General features: G+C 36.6%; 1 protein-coding gene across 2 annotated transcripts in view; it reads right to left on the bottom strand.

Annotated features, from left to right (window-relative positions):
• Positions 1-14,033, bottom strand: part of Usp25 (ubiquitin specific peptidase 25) — a 102,982-nt gene that overhangs the window by 55,579 nt on the left and 33,370 nt on the right. For both annotated transcript variants that reach the window (XM_021209257.2, XM_021209258.2), the window contains exons 4-7: positions 12,395-12,518; positions 10,269-10,431; positions 4,882-4,968; positions 817-954 (exon numbers count right to left, since the gene is read on the bottom strand). In XM_021209257.2, coding sequence (XP_021064916.1) covers positions 817-954; positions 4,882-4,968; positions 10,269-10,431; positions 12,395-12,518 — 512 coding nt within the window. The remainder of the gene's footprint in view (positions 1-816; positions 955-4,881; positions 4,969-10,268; positions 10,432-12,394; positions 12,519-14,033) is intronic.

Genomic DNA, 14,033 nt, shown 5'->3' with positions numbered 1-14,033 from the left:
TAGATTATTACACCTAGATTATTACACCTAGATTATTACACCTAGATTATTACACCTAGATTATTACACCTAGATTATTACACCTGGATTATTACACCTAGATTATTACACCTGGATTATTACACCTAGATTATTACAGGTCTGTTTAACTTGCTACTTATGGAACTGGAGAGATGACTCAGAAGCTGAGTACTGACTACTCTTGGAGAGGACCCAGATTCAGTTCCCAACACTTACACAGTGGCTCTAACCATCTAGAACGATACAGGAGAGCCAATGCACCTCTAGCCTCCAGGAACACAGAATACGTGCAACACAAACCCCCGTCACATAAAATGTTAACTAATTTTTAATTATATGGATATTCTTAATTTTGCTCATTGGTTTTCCTCATCAACTCCCATCATTCTACAAATTACCCATGTATGTATGTATGTATTTATTTATTTATTTATTTATTTATTTATTTATTTATTGGTTTTTCGAGACAAAGTTTCTCTGTATAGCCCTGGCTGTTCTGGAACTCACTCTGGACCAGGCTGGCCTCGAACTCAGAAATCTGCCTGCCTCTGCTTCCTAGGTGCTAGGTTTAAAGGCGTGCACCACCACCACCCGGCTCCCATGCACTTGTCTTATTACCTCCAATTGTTCACTCTTTGCTTAATTTAATTTTTTTTTCCAAATAATAAAATAATGATTCAATGGCTTCAAGTTAAAGTTTAGTAATGCCATCCTAACTCAACAGACTCCCTGGGAAAAGAGGATGAAGAGTTCTAAGGTTAAGCGAAACCAGGAAGTTAAGAGCCAGGAAGCTACCTGCTGTGAGTCATTTGATTTGAAGGCATCCTTCAGGATCTCAACTGCCCTGGATGGATCAACATATTTCCTCTTGGTACCAACAAGAAGTGCAAACAGATACCTCAGCTCCCGCATAAAAGGCAAATTCCGATGCTCCTGCAGAGAGAAGAAAAAAAGCAACCCAATAAAATCAGCACACTCTTCACTCACCAACAGAAATGTCAACAGGAACAGGAAAGCAAAAGGGCTATCTCATTAAAAAAGACTGTCAGCAACGAGACTCAAAGACAAACCTCAAAGAGCTGTGACAGAGGATCTCAAGCTAGCCTCACAATTTCTGCATAAATGCCACATATTCATAGCAAATTATGTCACTATGCAACCAAGAATATCCACCTCCTTTAGGTCTGCTCTTTAGCATCTCCCATTCATCAGGGTGCAGCTGCTTCTGACAAGGGAACAAGAAGAGTCAGTGTTCAGAGAGCTCAGCACACCAGGCACCTTCTGAGTCCTGTCTGAGCCCAGAGTGCTGGGCTCCAGGAATCCCACTGAAACAAAGGACCCTGCTCATGCTGGAGCTCTCCAGACCCGACAGGGCAGCAGAGCCTCCAAACACATGGCCTGCAACTAGTGCTCTAAATAAGGATGACCAACTGCCACTTGTCATACAGTGATCCTGATTGCTGACCTAATGTTAAGGCTGTCTAGTCCTTACTTAATGTCCTAATAAACACTAATACCCATTTATATATACTACTTTAGATTTATTAATAAAATTATTTTATAGATTTATTTTGGAAATTTTAAGATTTAGTGCAAACTTCTTTTAATTACTGCAATTTTTTTCAATTTAAATGTTTAGTAAGTATGCTAGCAAAAGCATTAGACAGATCAAACCAGAACTTGAAATCTTAATTTTATTCTTATTATGATTACACACTTCTCAATGATTTCAATATATCTTTTCTTTTCTCCCCCCCCCCCCCCGCACAAATCAGGTACTCAACTCTAACTGGTTGATTATATCAAACCTTCTGGGACAAAAAGCTTTTAGTCAGTATTTATTTTAAAGCAAAACAAAAAAAAGAAACCATTCTTGAAATGATTTTATTAATGCTTCAGGGCAGAAATTCAGTTCTCATAATAATAATCTTTGCAACAGCAACTTTAGGATAAATATTAAAATACTATTAAATATGGGAAGGTTTTTAGTTTGCATAATTGGTATTTCTTTAACAATATCAACATAGACAATTTTATATAACTGACATTCAGAGTAATAAAACCTACATAGAAACCATTGTTCTCTCAGTGCACAAGGAGAGTCATGAGAAACTAGTAGAAATTCAAAGATTTACTTAATCTCCAAACTGTATACACCACTGAAGCATCTCACATAACGCTAATCACTAATTCTGAAATACAATTTCTGACCTATAAAGAACTGCAAATAACACTTACTTAAATATAATATGTTCCATCAGCACTAATAAAAGGCAAAACATGTACATGAAAATTTAATCCAGTTTCCTGTGTTACTTTTAACTCTTTCAACTGCACTATATAAGTTAACTTTTAAAAGTATAATTACTATAAAATTTAATCTACCCAATAATTTCCCAAAATACCCTCTTTTTTGACATCTATTTCTCCATTATCATTCCACTTATGACAAATGAAGGCAACTCTTATAAAGTATATGGATATAAGCAACATTTTATTAATCAAAAGACATTCTGCCAAGATTATTTGGAAAGTAAAATATTATGAAACATTTGTCTCAGCCCATAACTGCAGCTAGAAAAATCTATCAAAAGGCATCACATCGCACAATAAAACAGAGCAACTGCTCTATTGACTAAATTATGAAAAACCAAGCACACATAAAAATTTCAACACTATTTTTATTTACTTTTGTAAACAGGCTTCTATTGTGTGTGAGCTATAGCACAAGCCTGTAGTATTGCACTGTAGTTTAAATACAATTTTATCCAAGCTGCTGTTTAGCTGCTGCTTAAAATAATATGAAAATTCTTGTGAAGACACACACTTCATTCTATTATAAAAATTTTGGGGGCCTTGGAATATTGTCAGCTCAAAGACTTTCTCTATGTGGGACGATGATCCATCAGTTTTACCAAGTATTCTATACTGGAAACTTACCCACAGCTAAAGTAACACTATACAATTCTATACTAACCTTTATCTAAAATATGAACTGACTCTTAATGAATCCTGTCTCTTATTTAAAATGTACACAAAGTTTGTGCGAAGCTATATTTTCTTAAAAAGATCATTTTACCAGTGCATGCAAATGACATTTCTATAATAAGATTAAACCAATCCCAGGTATATTCTGTATTTTAACAAATTGGTCTTTAGCTTCAATGTAATATCAACATGTCATGTGGTCAATGCAAATTCACTATTTAAAGAAAATGGCTAATGCTATATGGAAGCCTTTAAAGCAAAAAGTATCTTTCATCATCTCAAATTAAGTTAACATAAATCTATGACTGACAAATCACCATAATTGTGTCACTGGTTTTCTGCATAAGCGTGTTTCAAAGCATGGAAACTGTAACTCTCCTTCCACTGCAAGAAATAAACTTCTCTGGGATGGGCTCCTTCACACTCCTGTAGCATGTGCTCATGCCGCACGCCCGTAGCATGTGCTGAGTGGCCCAAAAGACCTCACAATAAGCTCTGCTATAGAAACACTGAGGATGACTAGCTTTTCAATAAAGTTACCCAGTGTACTTGGTTTTATTCAAACTGTGAAAAAATAAAGAGACTGGAGTTCCATATCACAGTAAAATGAAAGAAATAAAAGGTAAACAACACACACACACACACACACACACACACAGCTACACTTGCAAGTAATTCTAACTAAGGGCATTTAAATTATGCACGCCTTCTACTGGGACTTGAGAAGGGAGAATGGATAATACTAACGTGATACGGAAGGCAGACTTCCCTTCAAAACTGTTAACACTTGAAGAGCTTTGCTTCATTTCTCTAGTAGGATGGACTTGACAAACCATTCTCCTTCCCCTTTAAAAAGTCGCTATTCTTTAGCCTGACTCGACCCAGAAATTACAGCTTAAAAGTTGGCTTCACTTCAGGTTTTCTTTCTTCTGGTGTGCATTATAAATATTACATGTATTTGCAGAAAAAAATGGTTTTAAAATTTAAACACTAAAAGGAAAATGTAACTAAATAATTTATCACTGTAACAATGGGTCACAGAAAGTTCAGTACATCAGTGAAACCTAAAACTTCATCTCCTTGGTCTCTATGGCCCGTGTCTTTACCGCTCTTCCTGGACCAAACTTGATACCTGTACCAAACTAAATCAACCCCCTACACAAAGTTTTTACTCATTAAGTAGGAATGTATGCATACAAATCAGTCCAATTTTTATTAAAATTAAATTTATAAAACTTATAAAATTAAAACTTTCTTTAAAAAATAGCTGACAATTGTAAGTGCTTTGTATGTTTCTTGATTAAACGCTGAGCACCTCTATTGTTGTTACTGTCTACACTACAGAGAAGGAGCTCCCAGGAAGAAGCCTGACTTGCTTTAGGGCCATAGGTAAAACCCAAGTAATCGGAGCCTGGAGTCTGCGCTCTTAGTCAGCCTCAGCTGCCCAACACTACCTTCCAGTTCAGGAGGGATACGTGTGCCCTGGCAAAGAGCACACAGCCCAGGTTTAAAGGATTGTTCTGGATGATCAGTTAAGAAGAAATGCTGATGCTGATGAGAGTACTGAGGAGTCAATTAAGGAAAGACCTTAAAGCAGGTCACCTCTGAATGTCTTCTCATTTGACAGCCTGATAGGGAAAGGGGGTCCTCACCTGAGCATATGGAACTGCTATGCTACAGTGACACACAGAAGAAGAAACTTCACATTTATGATATAGAAAAGGGGTTAGGAAGTTAATTTAATAGAGATAAATGGCATAACATTAAAATTTGAACAGTTTCAGATTTAATAAAGAAGATCTTCCAAAATACTTATTAGAAAAGAGCATAAGGACCATAACACTTGGCTTTTAAATTATTTTATAATTTTACCTTTTGGTTTCGGGGTAAATCTTGAGCATTTGATGGAGGCTTGTAATTCAGAACTAATCTTCTAAATTCCAAAAGATTGAATAATGACTGAAAAAGAACAATTTAAGATAGCTAAGAGAAAAATTCTATTAATGGAATTGCAAATATCAATGTTATCAAGGCTCATTCTTGACAATTCTACTACTTATATAAACATCTCTTGCAATTAGCACAAGAATGTCTTTTTTCATGAGAAAAGTATTTTTATATATATTCTAAAATAATATTCTCATTTAGAAAATAATTTTGGGTGGGGATTTCAGGGAATTGAGCCCAAGGCCTTTTGCATACAAGTAAAGTGCCCTAACCACTATACTACATTTAGTTCCAACATATTACTGATGCTAAGTAACATTTATTTATCCTATGTGCAAAATACAAAATTATACAAGAATAGCTTTTTAAAATCATACAATGTCTTATTTACTGAAAGGTGTTTATGCTACTATGCCATTAACATGAAATTTTCTTAAAATAAACTGAATAAAACACAGTGGAGAGATTTTTAACATGTTCTACTTCAGATTATGTCCCTAAAAAACTGAGGATAAATCAACTTATTCATCAGATACTCCATGACAAAGACACAAAATGTTACATATTCTCTTGATAGCCAAGAAAACACAGCCTAGGAGACCAATACATAACTGTGAAAATAGAATAATGCAAAAGTACTTAATAGGACAGACACTCATTAAAGGCTGCAGGCATGGGTTTTGTTGGAGCTTTAGCTGCTGGAAATTGAACCAGTGTTGTGGACTTTCTCTACAACTAGGTTCCGTTAATAACCACAGGAGTGTTTACTAAAAGGTACTTTGTAATCCACACCATCACCATAACATTTGTTCAAAATGAAAAATTACAATAGTACATACTGGAACACATACTTAATAAATAGGAATTCATCTGGACATCTCAAGATTCTCCTTAGGAATACTTTATATCCATGTAGGTATGTTACACTTTTACAGTGTAAGTGTACTTCTTTCTGAGTTACATTTGATACAGTATATAAACTGACACAATCAGCAACAATGTATTAACTTTCAGGAAGTATAAACTGGATTACTGTATAGAGCATAAAAGGAGCATCACAAATCAATGATTACAAATTATTTTCTTAAGTAGATAAATTGTGGTAAACCTGGTTCACCACTTGTCTAAAAAAAACATATAAACAAAAACAAAACAACACAACAACAAAATGAAAGAAAAAACAGGAGCTAGGCAAATAGAAGCCCTGGAAAGCTAAGGACGAATGGCCAAAAGCACTTTCTAACAGAACCAACCCATAGGACAGGTGACTGGATCTGTGGATCTGTCATGACTTGCAACCTCCCTCCTCTTTTCTTTGTTCCTTGGTTGTTTTTGTTTTGTGGAAGCTTGTACTGCATAGCCCTGGCTGGTCTGAGACAAGCTGCATTTGAATTCACAGAGATGCACACGTTTCTGCCTCCTGAGTGCTGAGATAAAGCCCTGTACAACCAATGCCCAGGCAAGTTGTGTTACTGTCGTGTGGTTTCTGTTGTTTTATGGCTGTCCCGTTTTGATTTGATTTTGTATTAACTTTTAGGAAGTATAAACTGGATTACTTTATAGAGCATATAGAGTACAGAGTTTGTACTGTATAGCCCCAGCTGTCCTGGAACTCTAATTATAGACGACAGAGTAGCCTTGGATTCAGCAGATCTGCCTGCCTCTGCCTCCCAGTGCTAGAATTAAGGGCATGAGCCACCACCCCCAGCTTCCAGCAAAGATGTTTTAATTACATATTATGAGCACATAAAAGAATTCATTTTCTATTCTTGTTATTTTTGTTCCTCTAAAAAAGGGATCTTGCATGCCACCCAGGATGGCTCTATCTACTAAACTCTAATGATTCGTCTGAGTGGGCCATTTGAAAAACAGGGAGCCCAGGAGCCCAGCACTGTGCCTATCTTGTTTATTCCTACATTTAATAAAGACTCACGGAATACACATGGCTACATGACGCATGCTACAAGGCAAAGAAGAAAGGGCACCTTGTCTTACATGAGGTGGATCACCATGCAACTGTGGACTAAATGGGTGACAAGAGGAGCATGGATCAGAGAGGAAAGGAAAAGAGCCTCAGGTCCGAACCTAAGCAGAAAGGAAGAAGTTTAAAGCCAGAGTTTAAACAAACAAGGTTTTGAGCGAAGTAGCAAGAGGAAGGCAAAGAATCAGCGAAGGGGAATATGGGAAAGAAGAGCTTTTGTGCGGAACATCTAAAGGAGAAATGGGCGAGCATCCAGGACCCTCCACAAACACAGTGGAAGGACTGGAACTCGCTGGGACGGTTCAAGACTAGAGGTATTTGCAATGACAGCATGCTCTGTCTAAGATGGCGGCCTTGAGAAACAGAGCAGAATGCTTGAGGCAAGACCTGTAGAAAAGCTTAAGGTGGAGGTATGAACCACTCATGCGAAATTGAGAGGACACTGCCAAAGAACAACGAGAACCGCAGTGCTATGCTCTGAACTTCCTTTGGAGTGGGTGTAAAAGAAACTGTTCTCTCCATTTTATAAACATTTACTTAGGAAGGACTTGTAGCCGTAGCCGGCCAGGTCCTTTCCCTAGCCTGTTAAAGGGCCTGTTCCCCAAGAAGCAGCGGCTGCTGTGTGCTGATCTGCAGAGGGCACACCTTCACCTTCATCTTCTCACAGAACTCTGCAAGCTGAGTGAGCTCCAACTCTGAGACGTTTGGAACTGAAACTGCGGAGCAGCACTTCTGTCAGTTTGAAGGAATTCTCACTGACTTTATAAATTCCAATAAGAGCTTTGAATGTTATTGGAGGCAATTTTAACTGAGAAGTTACATTTATAAGTAAGTAGTTACATCTCAGCTCACACCTGAGAATTAAGCAATATCAGAAGAAGAAAAATTAAAGATTAAAATTACTAAACATCAAGATAAAAAGCCCCTTAAAATAATGGTGAATATTGAAAATGCAGTTAAAAATATGACTTTAAGTGAACTAGTGACATTTGCTACCTACACAGGTTTCCAGTGTGAAAATTTATATTTTTCCTAAAATTCACTTTTATTAGGTTGTGACAACCTAACCTTCTAAAGGTGGAAAAGTATCTGTATGGGGAGTTTAGGCTTCTGCTAGAGAAATCAAATGTTCTTTAGTAGCTAAATTTTCTATCGTGGATATAGTCACTACTAGACTCAAATAAAATATTAAAACTAATAAAATTACTAGTTTCTATTAAGGAAAAGTAAGTCACATTTTTTCCAGTATGTTCCCTTTACACACACACACACACAAAACACACACACAAAACACACACACACACACACACACACACAACTTTGGTCATCTAGTAAATTTAGGGTAGGTGGATGGTTTCTTTGTCGAATTAAACTGAAATAGGAAAAGAACAGGAAAGATAGAGTTTCCTTGTTAATTTATTACTTCAAATGGGAATAATTGGGAATTTCCTGTGAATATTGTCAGAAGTGAACAGCATTTATCTAACTAACAAATGTTGCTTGGAGGACTTCCTCCCCTTGACCATCTCAATGAAAATGGCCTGAGCATTAGTGTGTAGCGTGCTGTGTAGAAGGCAGGCAGGCCAGCATTTTCAGGAACACTCAGACCACAGCTTTACATCTGTTCTTCTAAACTATGCCACTGCTAGACAAGAGGAGAGAAGCCATCTATAAAGACTATCCTAAACAGCTTGTAATGTCTACAGGCCTCCAGAGGATCAAGTAAATGTTAACCATTGCTTTGGACACACGTGAATGAAAAATTCAGAATGTAGCCTACTGTCAAAGAATTGCTACATATGCATAGATATCCAGATATTTCTTAGACTGTAAATGCATTAGAAAAGCAAGTGATGAGCCATTTTCTTTATCAGTGTCTATTATAGCATAATGAGAATAAGGCGTAAGTCCAGAAAACTAAAGGAAATCTACTTAAATTGCACATGTGCCACAAGCAAAGGGGGTGGGGCCTGAAACCTATACTACACTTTGTAGGGAAAAAAAAATTACAATCACAGAGGAGTCACCTAGCAATGACAGACAACAAGCTAGCAGAAAATGAACGGTGTGGAATACTTCTGACACTGTATGCAAGCTGAAGTAATCATAAAAAAAGACTCAGAAAGCTACAAAATAGTCTTTTTGAGAAAAAAAAATCCAAATGGCACATATGCCCAATGATTCTTAAGTTCTTATTAGGAATAACAAACCAAAACATTTTAACTCTCTTATGAAACTTAACAAAATATTTAGAGAATATCCACTTAAATTTGAAATTAAATTATCCATACCAACAGAGAATGAAAGGATTACAGCAATCATCATTACTATAAAAAGTTAGAAATCAGAGATCACACTAAATATATTACAAAGAAATTATTCCTTGTTGAGAAGATAATGGGTATGTGTATTTACAAACATCGCCAATTTTGGAGAAAGCTAACAAGACATACCACAAGAATTTTCTAAGGTAAAAATAAAATGTGTTAATCTTGACTTATCAATATTTATTCTTTTTAGCATTCTCACATATGTACTGTGATATATTTGCACATCAACACCAGCTTCAAACAAAATGTCTCTTTTAAGGATCAATTTGTAATTATGTAAACATGTAGTTATGTAAAAATATGATTACTTCCCTTATATATAAATAAGTCTGAGCTGAGTCACAAAAAGTTAACTCTAATTTCCTACCTTGGTTATAATAATTCTCTATACTTTCAGAGAAATACCAACAAAATTATCTTCTTTCTACCTCTTCAGGAATCAATAAAACTGCACCAATTCCTAACAGCAAGAAGCCAGGAGAAATTAATCTTATATAACCGGAAGGAAATAACTTATGTTCTACGTCCTGGAAGTTTCATGGCAGGAATTGTGCTGTGCACCTGGAACCTCAGTACTGAGGCAGTCTGGGCTAAATAGACAGATCTTGTTTGAAAATTAAATTAAAAGAAAAAAATAAAAACTTTAAAAACAATGACAGCTTTATTTAGCCAGGTGTGATATCTCATGCCTATAACTCCAGCACTCAAAAGCTGAAGGAACAGGTCTTACGTTCTAGGCTAGTCTGGGCTACATAACAAGAACCAGTCTAAAACAAAGAATAGGAAATAACAACAAACACAAACAAACAAAGAACAACAACAAAAGGTACACTGGGAATTTTAAGTACAAGACGGTCTAGGTGATACTGAAATCAAACTACTTTATGCCACATCTATGAAACCCCTGCCTGAGTGTCTACTTGAAATGTAACACAAAACATCACGCCTCACCCCTGCTACTTCTCAGGCCCCCTGACTGAGAGTGGGAACTCGACCCTTACCTGAATAACTGCGCTAAACCAGCAGGTGTTGCCAACGTTCTTCAGACCGACTGGAGCTTTCTCTTGTCTTTTTCTGTCATAGGGGTTTCGAGAATCCCTCCAAACTTCTATAGGTGTTCTCTTCAAGCACGCTTTATTTTCTGCTATGCTGGCTTCAAGAACTCTTAAGAAATGAAAACACAGTGTTGAAAAAGATCTACACTAGTACAGACCCCTCAAAGCAGCACCATGCGATGAATTTGTTACACAGCTCTAATAAGTTCAATGAAGTGATATGTGACATTGCTCAAGTAGCCGTTGGAAGTGACTAAGAACATGACAGTGGCAATAACCAACACATCAGGTGAATAAAGATTATTTCCTAAGAAGATTCAAATATAAAGTCTCAGTCAGACTAGCAATATAATCACAATTCTTACCTAAACACACACACACACACACACACACACACACACACACACACACACACACGCACGCGCACACGCACACACACACACGCGCATGCACGCGCGCGCGCACACACACACACACGCACACGCACACACACACACACGCACGCATGACCATGTGGTGAAGATTAGTCTACATATGCCACTGTGGTTCTAAGAGAGTACAATGCAGATGAAACTTCTTTGCCTAGTGGCCTTGTAACCACTGTGTTACAGCCTAACACTAGGCATGTTTGTGTGATGATACAGTATAAACAAACCTACGGTACTTTCAGTCCTTAAAACTACAGCAACTGCGATTATAGACAGCTGGAGCAATTATGCTCTCAGCGCTCAGCAACTACGACACCACATTTATACTTTCAGTATGCTACTAGTATATGCCCATCATTTTATAGTCTCCCAACCCATTACACGGTATCCTGTGAAATGAATGCCACAGTAGTCTGGCAGACTGGAGGTCGCAAGTTTGTCTCTTGACTACATCAAGGGTTGGAGCTGTTAACCTAAGACATGACATCTAGGTTTTTATAATCACATTCTGATGAAATTGTCTATTCACCCCTTTCTTAGAACTACCCCAAAGTCAACCAGTTTGTAACTTCAATAAGATTGTATTGTTTTAGTTAGAAAACTCTGACATGGGCTGCAAGGGCAGCGTCGTTGGTAAGAGGAGGTATTGACATGCTCAGTGACATGGTTTTCACCCTCAGTTCTGCAATACATAGATAGATGATAGACAGACAGACAGACAGATCCTGTCACTCAGATATACACACTTACAAGGAGAGGTAGAAGTTCAAGTCAACATTGGATACACAATAAGACCCTGTCTCAAAATTTTCAAGAAATAAACATGTAAACAAGTAGCAGGGATTCCAAGTGGAAAGAAGAATCATACCCTAGTAATATGCATTTGCATGTAGGCAATGTAAATATGAACCCAATAAACATTCAGAAATTTTCAGGACAAAAACTAAGCTCACAACCAAAACAAGAAAACACATGACACAGAATTATAGATACTAATCTGGGATATAAAATTCTAGATAGTTTTATATTCATATGCTAATATAAACAAAAGTTTATGTGCACTTTTCATTAAATTTTTGGCAAGGATAAGTTTTATTTTATAACGTATCTCCCACATCACATTGCTGAACCCAAGGTCCCAGGGAGAGACTGTCTCAACACAAAGAGAACACACTCAGAGCTGGCCTTTAGCCTCCACACACAGACACACATGACCATGCTTACGTGCATACAAACGCATTAAAGAGTATCACTACCCAAAATAATTACATACCATATATCCAAAATATGTCCATTGGCTCATTACAAAAAAAGAAAAGCAAAACAAAAAAGCAAAAACCTCAACTCCTGAACTAAATTCCTAAAAGTGAACTGGAAAGTAGATTCAACCAATTACAGAAGGAAACAAAAATAAATTATAAAAAATAAATTTGTGACAAAATTATGTGTTTCACAATTGCAAAATAAATTAAAGTTTCAGAACCAAATGATGTTTTATTACATAAAGCATAGAAAGAATACAGGCACATGTTAATGATTTATTCAGAATAAAGTATATCTTATTGATCTTAAAGTTAAAGTTTATCTTTTTTTCTGGAATATAGAAGTGTTCACACACTCAGGCTTTGTACAAACTGTTCTTACCGACTGATGGCCTGCTCTTCATCGGTTATGCCAGTCTCCCTGAACGCCCTGTTTGATTCCGCCAAACTCAAAGCAATCGCTCGCTGAAGATCATCTTTGTCATCGCCAGTGAGATCAATTACATCTGAAAGAAAAATTATCTCTCTCAAAATTAAGTCAAACAAATAAAAATGAACTCCTATCACAGAGATTTTATGCCTAATAAACCTTGGCAGGCTAACAGCCAGAAGTAAGTTAATTGTCTAACTTTGTAAGTATGCATATAACTTTAACAATCCAAACACAGCTACCATTAACTACCCTCGGTAACGTCATAGTTTCTTCTGTCAAATCTAGAAAAGTCTTGGCATTTGTTGATTATGCAATCTCTTATTAAAAGCAAATAAGCAGAAAGACAGCTGGGAGTGTGGCTTATCAATAAAGAGCTGAACAAGCACCTAGAAAACATTCACACTGGTGCTTTCTGACTTATGTGTTTATTACACTGAGAACAGCATAGGGGAGTGTGTGTGTGCATGTGTGTGTGCATGTGTGTTCCAGTCTGTCAGAATAAGCTAGACTCTCAAAAGTCGTTATCTCTAATGAGAGATGTAGGAGAGGGAGATGTAAGGTGCTGCCACTTCATTGTTTACACATCAGTACCGTGTGATTACGTTAGGGCATAAATCCTTCCTTTCATTGACAACAAGAATTTTACTTACACAGACGTATGCAAATGAACACATTTCCCCCATTTCTTAAGAGAACTTGAACATTACAAGTTCTACTTCTACATCCAATGAATAAAACCTGCACCTTTTATCACCTTCAGTAAAATATGTTCAGTGCAGTTCTGTAATTTGTACTGGTCAATTTCCTTGACAGAGAAGACGCTGATGATGAATACTATTATTACAATTTAAGCAATAAAATGAGTCACTCTAATGAGAAAAAGAATGGGTAATCAGAATTATTTTCCTGTTTTGGACACAATTTATATTCATGTTCCTTAAACCTTAAGTGTGTTTAAAATATTACACGAGAAAAAGAAGAGGTAAAAATGGGAAAAGCTGCCTTAATTTTATCATTGCATTTTGACAATTACAAAAATCTCTTTTTATTGTTACCTACCACTTTTTCTCCAAGAGGAGTACACAAGAACTTTTAAAATATTAGACATAGTTGCTATAGAAAGGGTTCTTTAAATGATCTCATATATAATGAAACCTCATAAAACACAGTAAGTTGTACTACAACGTATTTAATCACAGCTGGAAAGATAGGTAAAGCATATAGTACATAGTATTCTCTCATAATGCAAACGGAACTGCAATTATCAATGCGATCTTACAGAATCATGTATGGGTAAGAGATCCATTCAAGTAGGATGGTGGTGGTAGATTTTAATATAGAACAGCACCAGAGGGAAAGCAATTAATGATTAGCACAGACATCAGTGTGCCTGTGGATTCACACCACAACTCACCCTTCAAAAAGTTAAGAACCACCGAGTTTTGGGATAGCAAACAAAATATCCATTACTATTTGAATAATCAATCAAAACCCTCTTCCATTTTCCAAATGAACATCTGTATAAAGTCAGACTTTCTTCACATAAAGAACCGAGGCAGAATGCAGTTCCTCTAACACAGGTCCCATA

This window comes from Mus pahari, chromosome 12 (assembly GCF_900095145.1).
Source record: "Mus pahari chromosome 12, PAHARI_EIJ_v1.1, whole genome shotgun sequence".
Classification (NCBI taxonomy): domain Eukaryota; kingdom Metazoa; phylum Chordata; class Mammalia; order Rodentia; family Muridae; genus Mus; species Mus pahari.
This window is presented reverse-complemented; position numbering and strand designations above follow the sequence as displayed.